This window comes from Manacus candei, unplaced genomic scaffold (genome assembly GCF_025592945.1).
Source record: "Manacus candei isolate 608988 ecotype Guabito, Panama unplaced genomic scaffold, ASM2559294v1 h1tg000057l, whole genome shotgun sequence".
Taxonomy (NCBI): domain Eukaryota; kingdom Metazoa; phylum Chordata; class Aves; order Passeriformes; family Pipridae; genus Manacus; species Manacus candei.
The window spans coordinates 14101283-14118553 of NW_026138105.1; the positions used below are offsets into that span (position 1 = coordinate 14101283).

Below are 17271 nucleotides of genomic sequence, written 5' to 3' on the forward strand. Positions count from 1 at the left end.
CAGTTGAGTTGTGCCACTTCTCCCCCTCACAAGGACACTGAGTGTCCTTACAGCAGGGATGGAGCACATCTTTCACTCTCTCAGCAAAGCAATTAGCACTAATGAGCTGTTCCAGTCTGGCAGGGCTGGGCAGGAGCGCTGGCCCAGGGAACGGCTGCAACCACCTTGATTGCTTGGCTTCTGTCACTCCATGGGGGCTCCAAGGCTGATGTGACACAGGGAGGTGATGCCAACCAGAAGGATGTCCCTGGCCCCCCGTGGTGTCAAGAACAGCCAAAATTTCCTCTTCTTCTGAAGTGGCCCCAAGCTCTTTGAGAGCTCACAGGTTGTGCTTCACACAGCAGGGTGGATACAAAGGTACGTGCTCGATACGTGGTACTACCTTGCTCATAACACCTTCCCCTCTTAAATCCAGGTGCTGTCACCAGCTCTGGACTTCAGACCCAAATAAGGCTGGCACCCAGGGGCACACGAGCTGAAGTAGTCTTAGATTTTACCCTGTGGGAGCCAGTGGAGCAAAAAGCCTTCCAAAACCACACAAAGCTGTATTTTTCATGGGAGGCATTTACCCGGTGCTACACTTGCTAGGATAGCTCAGGCTGCACAGGGTGTGATGGCATCTTTGGCCAGGCCCTGCTGGAGAGGATAAACGGCGGGATGCATCTGGGACATGCATCCAAACAATGTGCCGGAGAGACCCGGGGGCAACAGCAGGCAGGCAGCAAAAGCCACAGCGCTGAGCACTGAAGGGAGGATGCTCGGGCACACGCAGCTGCCGGGGGATGGGGTTACAAGCCGAAGCTAAACAAAGATCCCTGTGAAAAGGAAACGGATCCCTCCTGCCGACTGTAAGGTAGGAGCCGAGCGGGAGCTGCTTGACATCATCGGGCAGAGCATTGGATTACAGCGGGCAGGGACTGACTCGAGGAGAGGAGAACACGCCCCTTGGCCCCACAAGTGCAACTTCATTTAGCAGCTCCCAGCAGAAGGAAACTGCGAGTCTGAAACCGGTCGCGGCTCCCCCGGGGCCGGCTTGGCTGCTCGCCAGCGCGGGCAGGGACGGCAGGAGGGTGTTATCCAGCCGGGAGCCCTTCCCGGGCGGCGGGAGCGCGGAGCTCGGGGTCCGAGGAGCAGCGGGAGCGGCTGTAAGTGGGGCTGGCGAGGGGCTGGCGAGGTGGGTGGCCGGGACACCTGCCCGGGGTGCAGCGAGGGGGCTGCGCTCCTGCCACGGCCGCGCCGCGGAGCGGGGCTCTGTGGGGAGAGAGATCGCTTAACTTTTTACCCGGCCAGCTGCGAACACCGAGGGGTTTGCTGCCCGGCAAACCGTGGGCTAAAAAACCAGCTGCATCCCTGGTTTTTCTCTCTGCTGCCGGGAGAAGCCGCGTGCGGGCTGATGGCAGGGAGGCGGCTGCTGTTCCGCCTGGAAAATAACGCGGATCGGCGCGAAGCGGTAGCGGGGAGAGCAGGCTCGGTGGTTAGAAATCACAAAGGACCCGTGGATCAGTGACGCCCGTGGGGATTTCTGGCCTCATTTCTAACATGCGTCCGTTTATTCTGAGCGATTCGCCGGAGGGAATCCCTTAGAGCGCCGGGGTGGCTCTGCGCTGGCACGGGAAGGGATGCCAGGCGGTGGGACAGGCACCCGGCGTGCCGACTGTGCGGGGCCGTGGTGGGAATCCATCCTTCAGGATGCCGTCAGGAGCCGTAGGAGCTTCCCGGGGCTCTCCTCCGAGCTGCGGGCACGGGCGACAGCTTTGCAGAAGCGTGGCAGCAGAAGCGGGCTCGGAGACTCCCTGGCATCCAGCTTTCCAAGCAAATGTTTTAAAAGGCGAAGACTTGGGATAAAAAAAGAAGCGCTGTGTGGTGGTATTCTCAGGAGGCTTTGCAAATTCCTCCACCTCGGAGCTGGGTGCATTTCTCTCCTCTCTCTGGATTCCCCTAAGCAGCTGGTAGCGAGCCGCGGTGGGGGGGCTTTCACATGCGTGTAATGCCTTGGCCCCAAAAGCGTCTTTGGGAAATTTCCCTTTGCTTGGAAGGGGTAAATGGTGCTGCAGAACAAGAGCCAAGTATAGCTGTGAACCCAGAGGCAATGCCCTGGGTGGATGGGCTGGTGACTCAAAGCAGGACACGCTGGGGTCAGTGAGCAAGAAGCAGCTGCAGCAGCGAGAGGGTGAGGGAAGACTTACGAAGCGGGGATGGCTTGGCCAAGTGGCAGAGCCCCTCGGATGGTGGCAGCCCCTCAAGCTCTGGGCTGCTTTCTCGGCATGCCTGGCTTGGTTACTGGGGGACAGTGCTTAATATACCTCGGGCACAGAACAAAGCATTGAATCCTTCAGGCAGTTCCACATGCCATCAGTTTTGGGGACACTTTCCAGATAGTGCAAACTCATATGCCTCAGAGAACTAGAGTTCTTGGGCTTCCAGCTTGGTCATGAAGAGATGAAACCCAGGAATGTTCATAGCTGTGCATCTTCTGTACCCAGGTGGACAGTTCTGAGGACGTGTACAGGGACAGGGTGAGCTAGAACACGGAGTTTTGCTTTTTCCCTTTATCCTCTTGTTCCGAAGTAAATCTACTTTTGAGCCCACTCAGAGGAATACCCACAGGATCACAACCCTGCCACCCAAAATAACTATGGAAAACATTTTCTAAGTTGCTGACATTTCCTGATCTCCCACATTTCAGAGCCAGTTCCTGCAGCATACTGCTGTGCATTAATGCCTCCAGCCTGTCTGGGCACCCAAACACCAGCATCATTACTATTCTGCAGATCACAGATGATTTTCCTGGGCTCACACAGGTCTGGGGCAGAATCGGGGATGAATCTACAAGTCCATAAGGAACAGCAGAAGCTTCAGCCCAGCTTTTTGTTTGCCTCTCTGTGTCAACCTGTTCTGGTCTCTCCCATCTTCACATTCCATTTGTTTCTCCACACTCCTAGGGGTTTCCTTAATGTCACCAAAGCTCTTTGCATGGGCTGATCCAGAAAACAAATTTTCCATCACAGCACCTGTTTTAGAGAGGGGGAAAAAAGCCCAGTGTTTCCAGTTGTCTTTAGCTCATGACTAGAAAAAGCCAAGTCATAAGGGATGCTGCTCCCCAGGCTTGCCAGCACCAGCCCGTGAGAAGGGAGGGTTCAGGTGTTCCATGGGCTTTGTCCCAAGTTCCTCTTGATGGCAGTTAAGGAGGTGGAGACACCACTCCAGGTCTTGGCTGGTACCTGTAGCACGAGCAGGAAGAGCAGTTGGACTATGAACTGCCTGTGCCCCATTTCAGAACTCTCACTGCCCTCGAGCCTGGAGGAATATGTACTTTACTCCACTCACTCCTGGTTTCCACAGTGAGTTCCCAAGCGCTCCCCAGTGCAGCCAGGGTGTTCTTTGCACAGCTCCTGCACAGCAGCTCTCATGCAGGCACCTTGCTGGTCACAAGCTGCTGCCTCGGGAAGTCCCCGGCGGGCGCCGAAATGCCATTTCTGTTGATACTTGCAGTGATGTAATAATCCAAACATATCCCCACCAGGGCGTCATCAACTTTACTGGAATTACTGTTTCCACAAAGTGTAATTAATCTGTGGTGCTCATTGCCATGAGATATCAGTGGAGCAAAGAGCTCTGAAGGCATTTTAATGGGTACCAGGTAGTTATCTGGGTAACAAAACAATCCTGGGTATGATTAAGAGGATATTGCATTTTAAGGATTATAACACCTCCTGGTTCAGAGTCATTAGTGACTTATGAAAAACATTCCATTACAATTAGAGGTTTTCTTGTACCAAGGATGCCAGCTGCTGCTGCAGACAGGGCACTAAACAAGGCAGTCTGGCTGCTCTGGGAGGACCAGGCTCCTGTTCTGATCAGCCATGTATGCAGCCTGTTGTTTACCCAGCAACCAAGAGACACGAGAATAACCTTCTCTCCTCTGCCATCACCTTGCTTGAAACCAGAAAGGATTTCCTCTCTGGATCAAAGCAGCACCGTAACAGCTGTTGTGTGGAATAATGCTGAATTCAGCCAAAAAACGTGCTGGGGCATGATTTGGGTTTTGTTTTTTTGATTTTTTTTTGGAACATACATTCATTTTGAAGCAATGCTGAGAGGACCAAGGTTGTTTCATGTGTTTGTTCCTTTGGATAACAGCTGGTCAACATGGAGAAAATCTAAACCTCAAACATGTGCATCATCTACCTTGGATAGAACAAGAGGAAACGGCCTCAAGTTGCACTAGGGGAGGTTTAGGTCAGATATTAGGAAAAATTTCTTAACTGGCAGGGTTGTCAAACACTTTACCAGTCTGCCCAGGGAAGTGGTGGGGTCAGTATCCCTGGAGATATTAAAGAGACACATGGATGTGGCACTTGCAGACATGGCAGGGTTAGTTTAGTGGTTGGACTTCATGACCTTAAAGATCTTTTCCAACCTAAATTATTCTATAATTCTGTGCTGGTGCCCTTGTAATTTATTCCTCATGGGTATGGATGTAACTATCCAATGAACATTTCCACTGGGGTCTCAAAATAACCCTTGTACCTTGATGGGCTATAGGACTAGATTAGGAAATGTGGTGCTCCTTAACAGGTCACTTCAGCCCATCCTTAGTTACACTGCATGGACTGACCCACCTCACCACCATTAAATCTCCAGACTCCCTGTGTGGGATGTTGCCTGGCCTTTCCAGCTCTGCCTATTGCCCAGGGAGCAGCAGGAGCAGGTGAGCCAGAAGAGGACAAGCCTTTGTGGATGGAGCAAGGGGCTCAAAAAACTTGCAGACTCCAGATGCCCAAGTAGGGGCTGTGGGCAAAATCCCAAATCAGCTTTTTTTTTGAGAGAGAAAATGGGGGGTTCCCACCGTGTCCCATCAGGAACAAAGCTGCTCAGTGGTAACTTGTACTTCAGAGCATCGTTGCTCCAGTTTGCTTTAAGCCTCCCTTGGCAGAGGGCCACGTATATTGAGATATTTTGCAACACTCCTGAAGTGCTGGGGGTTTAACTGTTTGGGCTGTGTAACACACGAGCCAGAGCGAGGCAGGAAGGCAAAGGAGGAAAATAAAGACTTGTGGGTTTCCAAAGCTGGCTTTCTTCCTTTTCCTGCTTTTGTTTGCCTGCTTGGTGCCCCAAAAGGGCGATGCATATTCCCAGAGTTGTGGGAATGCTGTTTCTTTTCCGGTCCAGTGTTTCCAGTAAGCACTTTGCTATAAATGAGGTAAACACCAACAAAAGTGTATTGTTAAATCCCTGTGTCTTTGTTTAGCTCCTGTCATGATCATAATTAGCATTTTCCACTTCTGTAAGCCTGTCATCTGCAGATCTGAAAGTGCTTTAAGTTATTTGAAGCATCTAACAGGGGGAGGGAGTATTAATAACTCCATTTAACAGATGGGCAAACTGACACACAGAAGCAGCAAGTGCCCTGTCCTTGAAGCAGGACCAGAGCCAGCAAGTAGTCAGCTCCAACTACAAAGTTTTGAAAGTGGGTCAGAAAAACAAAGAAAAAGGCTGTGGATCTGTCCCAGTTTGGAAAAGGATGAGAAATAGTTCCAGTCACAGTTGTACTCAACCCAGATGGCCCAGACAGATGAATTGCTAGATGAGCTACTGCTTATATGGTTAAATGGTTCATCTCTTGGTTCCTGTTCTGCTAATATTTGTCCCTGGGACAAAGGCAAAAAAACAGTCCATAATGTTCCAAAAAACTCAGAAAGCTGAAACAGCTGCTAAAATAAGCAAGTGTCTTGTTGGCTGGGCTCTGCAGGTCAAGGGATTGCAAGGCACCCACAGATGTTGAGGCCACAGAGGAAATGTCTTTGAGCAGTGCCTGGGGACAGCAGGAGGAGGCTCAGCTGTGCACAAACAGCAGAGACACAAAGGAGCTGGACACAGATCCAGTGAGGCACCAGAACTATCAGATCAAACTTCCCCTTTCACCTTGGAGAAGCCAATATGAAAGTTTCACTTCTTTAAAGGGCAGCAGAGCTGCAAACCAATATCCACTTATACCCTGAGGCAGCTGCTAGGTCACCACCCTGCAGGTCAGGAGACATGAGTTGCCTCAGTTCTCCCCAGCACCCGTGGGAGGGCAGTGGAAGGGGAAGCAAAACCAAAGAGCCCTTCTCTGTGCAGCCCCAGCTGGGCTTTCCTTACACGTCAACCCTTTGGTTGGCATCTCCCTGCTCGTCAAGCCAGGCTCCACCTGAGCCTGCCAACCCCCACCACCCCTCTGCCATCCTGGTCACAGACAGTGGAAAGAGCAGCTGAGCTTTTTACTTCCCAGAATAAGAACAGATAATGTTTTCTTAATCTTTTTTTCCTTTTCTTCCCCAGAAGCTGTTGTCCTGCTGTGCATGAAGCTTGTTTGAAGTCATGTCCAGAAGGAAAGTCAACTGAATCAGGTAGGCATTCACACTATGGACTGATAAAGTTTCTATTCACAGGGAGATACTATAAACAAAAATGGTTTTTTTCCTTCCTGTATCATAGTGTCACTTGACCTCCCTCTATATTCTGAATTACTAGATGCTAGAGGGCTGCTAAGAGGAAAGAAACATCAACAATTCTGCTGTAATGACTTCCCTGCTGTATTATTTACGCTTCACAGCCGTGTCCTTGTACCAAGCCATGTTCCAGCACTGACTCCAAGGCAGGCCCCAGTGCCAGCCGTGCTGCACAGCCTCTCCCTGCCAGCAGTGGGGACGTGGTGAGCAAACCCTGCTCCCAGGCTGCCCCCGCATGCCGTGCCCGGGAATGTTTTCCTGTACGTAACCATGTAAGGGAGTTTTGCCTTGCATTGTAGAGTCAGTCCAGCAAGACCCAGGGAATCCCCAGAGCTTAACCTTTTGTGTCTCCTGCGTAAATGGCAGATCCTTTCTGTGGTTTCACTCCTGTGTCTCCTCTGTGCTCAGATCAATGTCACTGCTCTCTTTGCTCCTGCACGGAGCTGCCAGGGCTGAATTGTTTGAGATCTGCACTATGGGATCTCAGGACTCTTTGGTGCAGAGACACCCCGTGTCCTGCACCAAGGCTGCATTTCAGTGGACCATAAAACAGCTGACAATTCATTTCATTAGGAGATTTCCCTTTCCTGAGACTATAAGTGGCAATGATCACTGAGCATCCCCAGTGTAATGTTACAGGCACATTTCGAGCACCACTGCAGCTCATATCCCTGGGGACTTACACAGAGAGATTTACCCTGCCTGCAGGAAGGATCAGAAGCTGCTGTCACCTGACACAGCTCTACAGAAATTCTCCATCCATCACAGAAATCTTCTGTGAAGATTTCTACAGAGCTTTCCCTGCCTTGGTAGGAGTCCCAGCAAGGTAGAACAGCCAAAGGGGCTCCTGATTCCAGAGGTTTGCAGGAGCCATGGAGCCACCTGAAAGGGCTTAGCTCAGCCACCCCAAACTGCCAGCCTGTTCTGAACTCTGACACTTCCCTTTCCTGCTGCATGTCAAGTACCAACAGCACCATCCCAGCCAGCCAACCCTTCTCACAGCCCCCAAAGACAGATCTTCCCCCCCCTCACCTTGCCAGGCAAGCACTGCCCCTGCCCTGGCATGGGGGGTCTGCTGGTGGCTTTGTTCCCTGCAGGGGAGCAGACAGACAGGCAGCCAGCTCCAGGGAGCAGAGCTAAGCCTGGTTTTGCTAATCAGCCTCATTCTACACTGACACTCTTTAAGAGGTGCCCCAGTTATTTTTAGGCACCACTGGGAGCTGCCAGGGCTCTCTCACCTCAGGAGGCTTCACAGGTTTTCACTCAGCCTTTTACACTGCACTGAGTCAGGAGGACTCTTTGGATGCTGGATGCAAATTCCTGTGGGACTGTGCAAGTCTCAGCCAAGGCAGGTGGCTCTCAGCTTCACACTCCCTGTGCTAAGCAGAGCCCCCTCAACCAAAACCTGCACAGTTACAGCCCTCACAACACCTCTGCCAAGCTGTGCTCCCCTTCCCAGCCACGCCAGCACTGCTTTCACACAGCAACAGAGCTCAACTCCTCAGATCACAAAGAAGAACTGGAATAAATAGCTCTTTTTCCTGCTAGGCATAAAAATAAGGATTCATCCTTGCTTACCTCTGTCCTGTAGAGAGGTCTTCTCAACCCAGAAACAGAGCTACAGCATCAAGGCTTGCTGTGGCTTCACCTTCCTCTTATATGTGACAAGGGCAGCTGTGCTAGAAAATAGCCCCAGCTGCATCTTCTCTGTGCTTATTGGACTTCTCCTTGCCCAGGGAAGCCTGCAAAGTGTTGGGGGGGTGCTGGGGTTGAGCATCCCTGGGCCAGGAATTCAAGTGGAGTTTTAGAAGGTGATGTTGACTCAGAGGTCAGTGCCCTGGGACTTTTCTTCCTGAACAATCTGGAGGAAGGCAGGAAACCCGGGGATCCCCATTGCAAAGGAATTCACCCCATGGCCCAGGCATGATAAGGTGTCTGAACATCACAAGCAAGGAGAATACACAGAACACAGAACACAGCCTGCCACAGCAGCTGTGGGGCTTCTGCAGCTAGAAGGTTTAAAGTCCCTGGTCTGTGGGTTGTCTGCTTTGCAAGTTCAGGCATTAGCAGATCTTCCACACAGTCGCTCTTTTTGCTCGTGTAAAAATATGTTGACGTCTAAAGACAGTGAAGAAGTTCTGAGAAAATAAAAGTAATGGAGAAGGGACTCATAGCCTCAGACTCCTTACAGCTTTGAAAGGGCCCCTGCAGGGGACAGAGGGACCTGTCAGTGCTCATGGCAGTTCTGGGTAAACATGAGGGATCTGATTCTCTGCTTGTTGCTCTGCAGAAGTCAGAGCACTGTGTGAGCCTGGCTTGAGGGGGTGAAAAACAGGCAGCAAGAAAGTTGCCAGCCTGCCACGTTCTAAGGCTTGCCAGGGCTGAATGTGCCTCATCCCCTCTGCCACCCATCCATCAGAGGGACACGTGTCCTTTGGAGGTGGGGGAGAAACAGAGTGCTCCCTGATTTGTGAGCATCTTGAAGCTGGAGGATGTGAAAAACAAGCTCGACCTGGGAACAAAACAAAAATACAACTGCTGTCACGGCAACTGTCTCCAGATGCACAAAGAGACCAATTATTTTCATTAATCAACTTATTGAGAAGCTGCAGAAGAGGCTTAAGCTGCATCAAGGCTTGGTGCTTAGGGGAAGGGAGGAGCAGAGGGCTCCATCAGACCCTGGTTGCCAAGGCAAACTGCGATTCTTCCCGTGGTGGAGGATTTTTGGAGCAGATGCTCAGCACCCATGTGCCATGGGGACTGGCAGAGGGGTGCTGCCTGCTCCAGGCTGGCAGCACTGTGTGGCCAGAGCTGGGCACTGGGCTGTCCCCCTGGCAGAGGGACGAGCGGATGGAGGACAGGCGGCTCTGTCCCACCATCTCCCCACACATCCATCCTGGCGGCTGAGCAATGCCCTCCCCCAGCCTTCCCCAGCCTTCCCCTCTCCCCTGGGGACCACGACAGCACACACAAGGACTCACCCTACCCCTATGCCAAGGGTCAGCTGTGATTTTGAAATCTGTCTGGAGCGTTTCTTACATCAGCAGGAAGCCGGGCAGTGGCTGTGAGGGTGTGGGGCAGCAGGAGGTGCCTTGGGACAGCAGGGACACTGCACTGGGGGCCCTGGGGACATGTCTTTCGGAGGTGAGGCGGGAGAGGAAGGAGTTTGGAGAGCTTGGTAGAGCTAAATGCAAGGTTTGTGAAGTCACAGAGGAGTTAGTCTAAGCCTAATCTTAAACCTGGGGCTGAGCAATTAGTTATCAGTTCTACAGGCATGAAGTGATCTTGATACTGTGAAACCAAAAGCAAAAGAAGGGATCTGTTTGTGGACACTGAGCCTCAGCTGTATCCCCTCTCCTCCTATAGGAATTGCAATTTTCCACCAAGTCCTGGGGAACGCTAGAAGCTCTGTTCCTGCAAAACCACTGCAGTGGCTGGAGCAGCTGGGATGTCTGCCCTGGCTGAATTTATTGTACTTAGTGTAAGAGCCAGAGGGTACAGAGTTATTACAAGAAATACCACAGCAAAAGCCTTCCAAAAATACCAGTGTGCCATGCCCAGTTTGACATCTCTTCATCACTGGAGTGTGGTGGGGCTTTTCCACGCTATTCTTTCCTGGAAACTCAGCACATGAGATGGACACACCCTTCCATCGTAGGACATGAGGCTGCTGCCTTGCTCCTGCCTGTTTCTCACCCAGCCAGGAAACTTGGGGCTCAGCAGTTTGGAGCACATCAATTGTGGCCAGTAAGACCCACCCCCACCACATTTTGGAGAACACAGACCCAGCAGATGTGTCTGGCACACACCCTGTCACCAGCCTTACCAACACTTGGTGCTTGTGCAGCCACTGCCAGACTGGGCTCCCAAAAGCAGCATCTTCATCCTAAGCTGCATCTTCAGCTCAGCTTCTGGCCGTGGATCTAAGCTCTAGTGAGGGGTCATGAGACATAATGAGGCCTTTAGGCACAATCACAGGTCTAAAAATACCCCAATAACACCATTACAGAGCCCTTCTTTGATGTACAGCCCCTCACGCATGTTCCCAGACAAGATCCCAGTGGAAAATCTGCTGAAATTCCAGCTGGAGGTTGTCAGACAGTTGGTGGAAACCCCCTGACCTCAAGTGCTGGCTTCAGCCCTGCAGGATATTTTTTTCTCCTCACTGGATCCGACTCTCCCAGCAGGAAACCTCACAGCAAACCCACAGGGAGCACAGAAATCCCGGTGCTCCCGTCTCTGTGCTCTACCAGGCCCCCCTCTTCAGTAAACCATCTCACTCTGTAAATATTTTAAAAGCCCAGCAGGGCTGTTGAGTATGTTTTGCTGTTGTTATGGATCCGGCCCCAGCAGGAGAGGTCTAATAATAGTCCCTGTACCCTGGAATGGAAGGGCAAGGGGCACTGCACAATGCCGAGAGCTCCGAGGCCACCACACCACTCCATGCCTTGGTCCCTGCAGGTTGGCAAGAAAGGGCAGAGAAGTGGGATGTGATGCATGAGCAGATGGGGTCACATCCCCGGTCCCCGGCAGAAATTTGGAATTTCACCCTGGAACCATAGGTTTAATTTGGCTTCATGGCCAAGAGAGTGTTATGTCCACTGGTGTGACACCGTGTGGGTGGGAGAGCGTGTCCTGGGCTGGGCTGTGGGATGAGAGAGCCATCTCCAACCAAAACCTACAGCTCTGTCCCAGCTGCAGTGGACAGCGTGAAGCCACAGCTGGGCTGCAGCACCCAGAGCTGGGGCTGTGCTGGGCTCCTGCCAGCTGAGAGGAGGCACAGAACAGCCGTGGGCTGAGATCAGCCCAGCCTGCAGATAGCCACCATCCAGAAACAGCCCTTTCCAGCCATAAAAAGTTTAACCCAGACAAGGGAGAGATGCCATATTGTGTGAAGGGTCTCCTTGAAAGTGGAGTCAGTGCTGAGTGTGACTGCAGCATCCATCCAATCCCAGGGACCAGCCCTGGCCACTGGCTCGGGTCGCAGGGCTTGTATTGGCCCTGCAGACGCAGGGTCCTGTGCTCAGGGTAACCTGCCAGGAGTTTCCAGGTCATTTCTCTGCCACTCTTGCGTTATTTGCAGTAACTGTTTGCTGTAGTCCTGGGATCTGTGCTGCGAAGCAGGCAAGAGGGATTTAAATGCAGGCTTGTCAGTGGGACTGAATAGGACATGGAGCTGACCCAAAAGAAATGTCCCAGTTTGTTTTACCAAAAGGCAGAAGAAACATTTAACCCTTCAATTTCTTAGCCTCCACATCCTAAATGGATACAACTCAGTCCCAGAGCGAGTAAAGCTGGTTGAGTTGCAGCCCCCAGAGCAGAGCCAGCTGCTCTGTCAGCTGCTGGGAGGCTTCCCTGGAAAATGCTGGTGAGACCAGTTGCAGTCCGACAGCAAAACGGCCCTGGAAGTTGAGCCCATGCCAACAAAGCCAAGACTGTTAGAGCTCCACATTTTTTAGTCCTCACAAGACACTACAAAAAACTAAGACGAGGCCAAACGGCAGGTTTGGCAGAACCAGGTTGCTTTGGGCAGATGGAAGCAGAGGTGGCTCTTGGGACACCCCTGGTGTCAGTGGCAGCTTGTGAGGGGTTTCCTCACTTGTGGCCAGCTACTCTGGGACTGGCAGCACCACGTCCCAGTGGCAGAGGGGACACAGCCTCCCTCCAAGCAGCACAGGAAAGCTTTTGAGGAATATGCAGTGGGCAGCAGGTCCCAGCTTCCCTGCCCCATCCCTGCAGGCTGGCACGCTGTGCTGAGGGCACAGGGACTCCTTCTGTTACCATCAGCAGCAGGGAGGAAAGGGAGGGCAGGAAAGTGCCCTTGGGGACAAGCTGAATCACCTCTTTGAAGTGCCCTGGAAACCTTTGTGCATTGTATGTGTGTGCCGTGGGATTATTCCCACAACGCCTGGCAAGAGCAGGCCCATCATCCCGTCAGCCCACAGGAGTATGAAAAACCAAAGGTAGGTGATGCACCCCCCTTTGCACCTCCTGCCACCCCTAAGTGACTGTCCATGGTAACACAGTTTCAGGTTGAATTACCTGGGCAAGAGGGAAGGTGGTTCCTTTGTTGCCCCTGGCAGATGCTACAAGCTCTTACTGAGCAAAGCCCTGTGGAACTGTTTTGCACCTGTCTGGAAATGTGGAAGTGCTCGTTGAAAAATCAGGTTTTCCTATCAAAAATCGAGGCAACTGCTCCCATCACCCTCTCAGTCCAACAGCTTCCTGGAGAAAGAGGCTGCAGTCTCTCTGCTAGTGTGGAGGGCTCTGCCTGCAAGGCTTTTGAGAGCCACCCACCTTGAAAATCCCAAAGGAATTGCACAATTTGGAAAGCTTTGTTCATAAATCCGCCCGTCTCCAGCTCCTTGCATGGAGAGCCGAATGCAGGAGCCCTCCCAGCCATGGAAATAAATAAATCACATGCGCCATCTCCCGGCCACCCGGACCTGCACTCTTGGTGCCTTCTATTTTTAGTCAGGATCCCATCCTTTTCCCGTGTGATGGGGCACTTGGTCGCTTGGCACAGCACTGCCACTACTGTTGGCAGCTACATCAAAGAACACTGGGAAAATGCTGCATCCCAGGGACTGTCTCCTGTCCCCACTTCGGGCAGTCCATCCTAGAAACCAGGTGGTCCAGCCCTCAGTACAAGGGCAGGAGGACTCTGGAGCATCTCAGCTCTGGACTGGCCTCACGGATTGGAGATGAACCTTGTGTGGATCGCTCCTGGAGAAGCCTTCCGAGTCCGTATGACATCTCTGGCAGCTGCAGAAGGTCAGCAGCCTCTGAGCTCTGATGAGCTGTAAGGACTTGTCTGGGAATGATGGATGCTCAGCTTGTCCTGGGGAAAAGGCTCGTTGAGCTCATCCAGCCTGTTCCATCCAGAGCGTGTGCCTTATCCCAGGAATGGCGTGCCAGGGACAGAAGGAGAGGAGGTGAGGAAAAACAGCTGGGATCTCTTGCTGGGACAAAGGATGCAGCTTTTCCCAGTGCTCATTTAATAGGGGCTAGATGGATGCCAAGCCCTTGGAGGAGATGGATGTTTGCAGGAATTTGCTGGATTTGGGGAAGCAGGATCTCCTGGGAGGTCTGGGTAGGCTGAGCCCCACATCCCACCAGAGAGCCGGTGCCAGCACTCCCTGATCTGGCATCAGCACCAAGAGAGGAGTCCCTGGGGCTACCAAGACTGTGGTTGCTGCACCCTGCTCAGCTCAGGAATGGGGGGAATTTAACCTCTTTCATCCCATCTGCTTCATCTCCTTCCTAGTGCCATAACACTGAGGATTAGGCAGAGGAGTGTGATTCCTGTCCAGTCTGGTGGTCTGCCAGCAGAATTCCCTGGTAGGAAAATCAATATTAAGCAGGATTTGTACAGGAAGCTGAGCAAACTTCTCTGGGTCATTAACCCCCAGGCACAAAAGGGAGTGAATGTGCATTAAATGGGCATGACTTTGTTTTCACTGCACACGAGCGTTTCTAATCGGGACCTGCTCCGAGCACTGACACCATCAGTGGAGCTAGAGGTGTATTTTACAGTGAGCAGAATCACAGATAAGACAACAATTCATCTCTAACTTCCACACAGAAAACCAAACTAAGTGCCAAACGGAGTCTACAGGAGCAGGAACTGAGAGCTGTGGGTTTCCCGTGCCGAGGCAGTGTGTGCTCGCCAGCTCTGTGCCCAGGAGACAGGACACCCCGGGCTGCTGCAGCCCCTGCACTCTGTGTGCTGTGCAAACGCTGGCAAGGGACACCCTGGGCTGAAGGGAAAAACCAGCAACTTAAGGATTCATCAGGCTGAGCTGGGAGCTGGCTCACAGCGGAGCTCGCGTGTGACAAGTGGCCGCTCCAAGCCTTTCTCTGTGCTGTGCCCTTGGCACAGGCACAAGTCTGCAGTGAAGGGATCCAAGTGTCTCACAGAAGGGCTGTTTTTCACATGTTAAAGTGCTTATCTCACAGCAGTCCAGCCCAACACTTCTTCAGTGACATCCCACAACCAGTGGAGGCCAGTACTGCTCCAAAGCCCCGTACCTGTAAAATACTCCTCTGTTCCTCCAGCTGTTCCCAGGGGTTCCATCATTTCCCATTACAAATTCAGGATGGATCAGCACCCCTTCCCCCCTGCAGTGAGCCAAACTTGGCTTCTGTTCAAAGCTCCTGTAGCATTTTGAGGAGGAAGGAGGTCTCTCTCTGTAATGCTTTTTCTGAAGGGAAAAGCTGCTGCAAGCGACCTTGTTTGCCTAAAGGAGAAGGCTGGAAACTCCAAAGGAGAGAAAAACACCTTGTCTGCCTTGGTTTGCAGTGGGAAGGTAGAACAAGGGCCACTAAGGCAGCTGGGATGAATCCTTGGCACACTGGGCCACCCAGCACGGTGGGTCTCCCCACACGAGGGGGTTGATATCTGAGATCTCAGTGGCTGCTGACAGAGGAACCAGAGCAGAGTTACAGGGGCTGTTTTTTCGTGCTGTAATTTAACCCCACGGAGCAGCCTCACCTGGAGGGAGCCGTGACTCGAGCCTTGCCGAGCATCCCCGTCCTCACAGCTGTGTTTTCTCCCCAGTGTTTTGCAGGCGAATAGAGATGCAATGGAGGTAGAGTCCAGCACCTACACCGACTTCATCTCCTGCGACCGGGCGGGCCGGAGGAACGCTGTCCACGACATCCAGCGAGATGCCACCACCATCAGCATGCGCAAGCTGACCGAGGAGCTCGGCGACCTCGCCGTGCAGGGAGCAGGTGAGCTGCCACAGACACCGGTGAGCCCAGCTCCTGGCACAGCCTGGGAAGTGCCTGGCCACAGCAGGGGAGCAGCGGGTCTTCAGGTGGCAATGAGAATGAAGTCAGCTGTAGCAGTTACTGGTGGCTTGTGTCCTCAGCAGGGTGTAACTTTGCTTTCTTCCCAATCCTCCCTTTCGCAGAAAGCCAAAGAGATGCCTCCTCTTCTGACAACGACCCTGGAGCAAGACCAAAGGGGCAAGAAAGCAGCCCCTCCCCATGAGAGCAAACAGGGGTCGGGATGGGCAGGAGGAAGGCCTTGCTGTGAACATCAGACAAGAATTTGCAATTGAATCTGCGGACAAAAGCCAACCTGGAACAGCAAGTTGTCCATCAGATGCCTCTGCTGCAACCACATTTCTGTAGAGAGCCACAAGATGCTGTGCAAGGACTGGCACCTCCAAAAGACTTCTGCCCCCATCCCTAATGATTTAGAGCAACACTGCCGTGGTTGTAGTGACATGAGCCATTCTCAAGATGCCTTAGCTGCGATTTTCCCTTAGGGGGAAAACAGTTTCAGTAATAATAGACACATCAGACTCTCCTGTCCAAGGTACCTCCCTCCTTTGCAAATTTAGACTATTATTTATTCTGTTTCCATAGATTAGAAGTTCAGTTTATTGGTTTTTCTAAGCCTCACCTTCATCTGCATCTTAGATCTGACCTGGCCTCTGGACTGTCCACGTGGCCCCTCGTCAGGGTGGGCAGTGGGGAAGGGACCTGACCAGTCCCACTGCCCTCATGTCAACACCACTTACCTGTGCTGCTGCTGCTTAGCATCAGGAAAGGACCAAAGCACAGCTCTGTGGGGATGAGCCCCACCTGGAGACCCAGCAGCACCAGCCACAGGCACCTTTTCATTTGGGTGTCAGCATTTTAAGATGTTGTTAAGGGGAGGGGAGAAGCAATTTGCTGGTTTGACTGTTGAAATTCAGGCTTAACTTTGCAAGCTGTTAGCTGAGATGATCTCTGGTAGGATCTCACACCATTCTCTCTTTTAGGAGACATGTTTTGTGTTAAAGATGGTTTGATAAAACTATATAAGCTGTTGGAATAAATAACACAACCTTCAAGTACTGAAGGTGTTTTTTTCTGCCTCGGTGTTTCTTCTTCCTCTGTTTTGCCTTGAGCTGTGGGATGGATTCACCAGCTTCCCCTAACAGGGAGACACAGAGCTGTGCTACAAGAGTCCTCTCAGTTTGGGTCTATGAAACCCCCAGGGTTTGCAGCCCCCAGGGGGAGGCAGATACAGTTGGGCACAGAACATTCTAGAAACAGGTTTCCCAGGTTTTCTGCCAGGCAGTGCTTTTCCCATGGGCATTTCATCCACCTGTGGAGCACTGCTCCCCTCCACGTTACTGCCCTGGGTGGGATTGCAGAGCCCAGCCAGGACAGCAGCCAAGAGCCTGCTCCCATTTCCCATGCCCAGGGGCAAACCAGCAGGTAGCTCCTGGGCTTGGCTGACTGCATAGTTGTGTCTTTAAGCCCCATTTCCAGCTCTCCTCACCAAGGAGCAGAGCAGTATTTTTGGCTCATGCTGGCACACACACACACAGAGATGAAAGGCGGTGTGGAGGGACCGTGCACCACCCAAGACCTCCAGCAGTCAAATGGGAGCTAATCTTAGCTCTCCTCAGTCAGAAAATATCTGTTCCAGAATTATATTTAGGCAGAGGAGTAGGGACCTGTGGGCCAGCTACTCTCAGGGGACAGCAGACAGGCATCGGGTTCCCCTTGCAAGTGGCAGCCAGGTCAGCTGCTGTCGCCGACTGTGCTGGAAGACCAAGGGCACTGCCTTAATCCAGCCACATCCCCACCTGCAAAGCTGCTGAGCACATGGATGCTCCGAGCCCTCCATTTCAGTTGAACACGTGGCATGCCAGACCTCCCGAAGCTCTAACCAAGCACTGAAAGATCCAAAGTCTTTTGGCAAACGCTCCCCTTCGTCCCCCGATGCTGCAGCCCAGGCTGTCCCTCTTCTCTGGCTCTGAGCATCAGCCACCAG

At 52.4% G+C, this 17271-nt stretch overlaps 1 protein-coding gene across 2 annotated transcripts; it reads left to right on the forward strand.

Moving 5' to 3' along the window:
• Positions 1–946: 946 nt before the first annotated feature.
• Positions 947–16365, forward strand: PKIG (cAMP-dependent protein kinase inhibitor gamma). 2 transcript variants are annotated; one of them, XM_051803082.1, is made up of 4 exons: positions 947–1145; positions 6322–6389; positions 15052–15227; positions 15410–16365. In XM_051803082.1, exons 3-4 carry the CDS (start codon positions 15077–15079, stop codon positions 15487–15489), a joined length of 231 nt encoding a protein of 76 aa, XP_051659042.1. In that variant the 5' UTR covers positions 947–1145; positions 6322–6389; positions 15052–15076; the 3' UTR covers positions 15490–16365. The 2 variants fall into 2 exon arrangements, with proteins under 2 accessions (XP_051659042.1, XP_051659043.1); XM_051803083.1 differs by having other exon boundaries at positions 6325–6389.
• Positions 16366–17271: the final 906 nt, after the last annotated feature.

Coding starts and splice junctions, on each gene's coding strand:
- PKIG (XM_051803082.1), top strand. CDS start 15,077: ATGGAGGTAGAGTCCAGCACCTACACCGACTTCATCTCCTGCGACCGG. Junction 15,228..15,409: donor CCTCGCCGTGCAGGGAGCAG/GTGAGCTGCCAC, acceptor TCCCTTTCGCAG/AAAGCCAAAGAGATGCCTCC.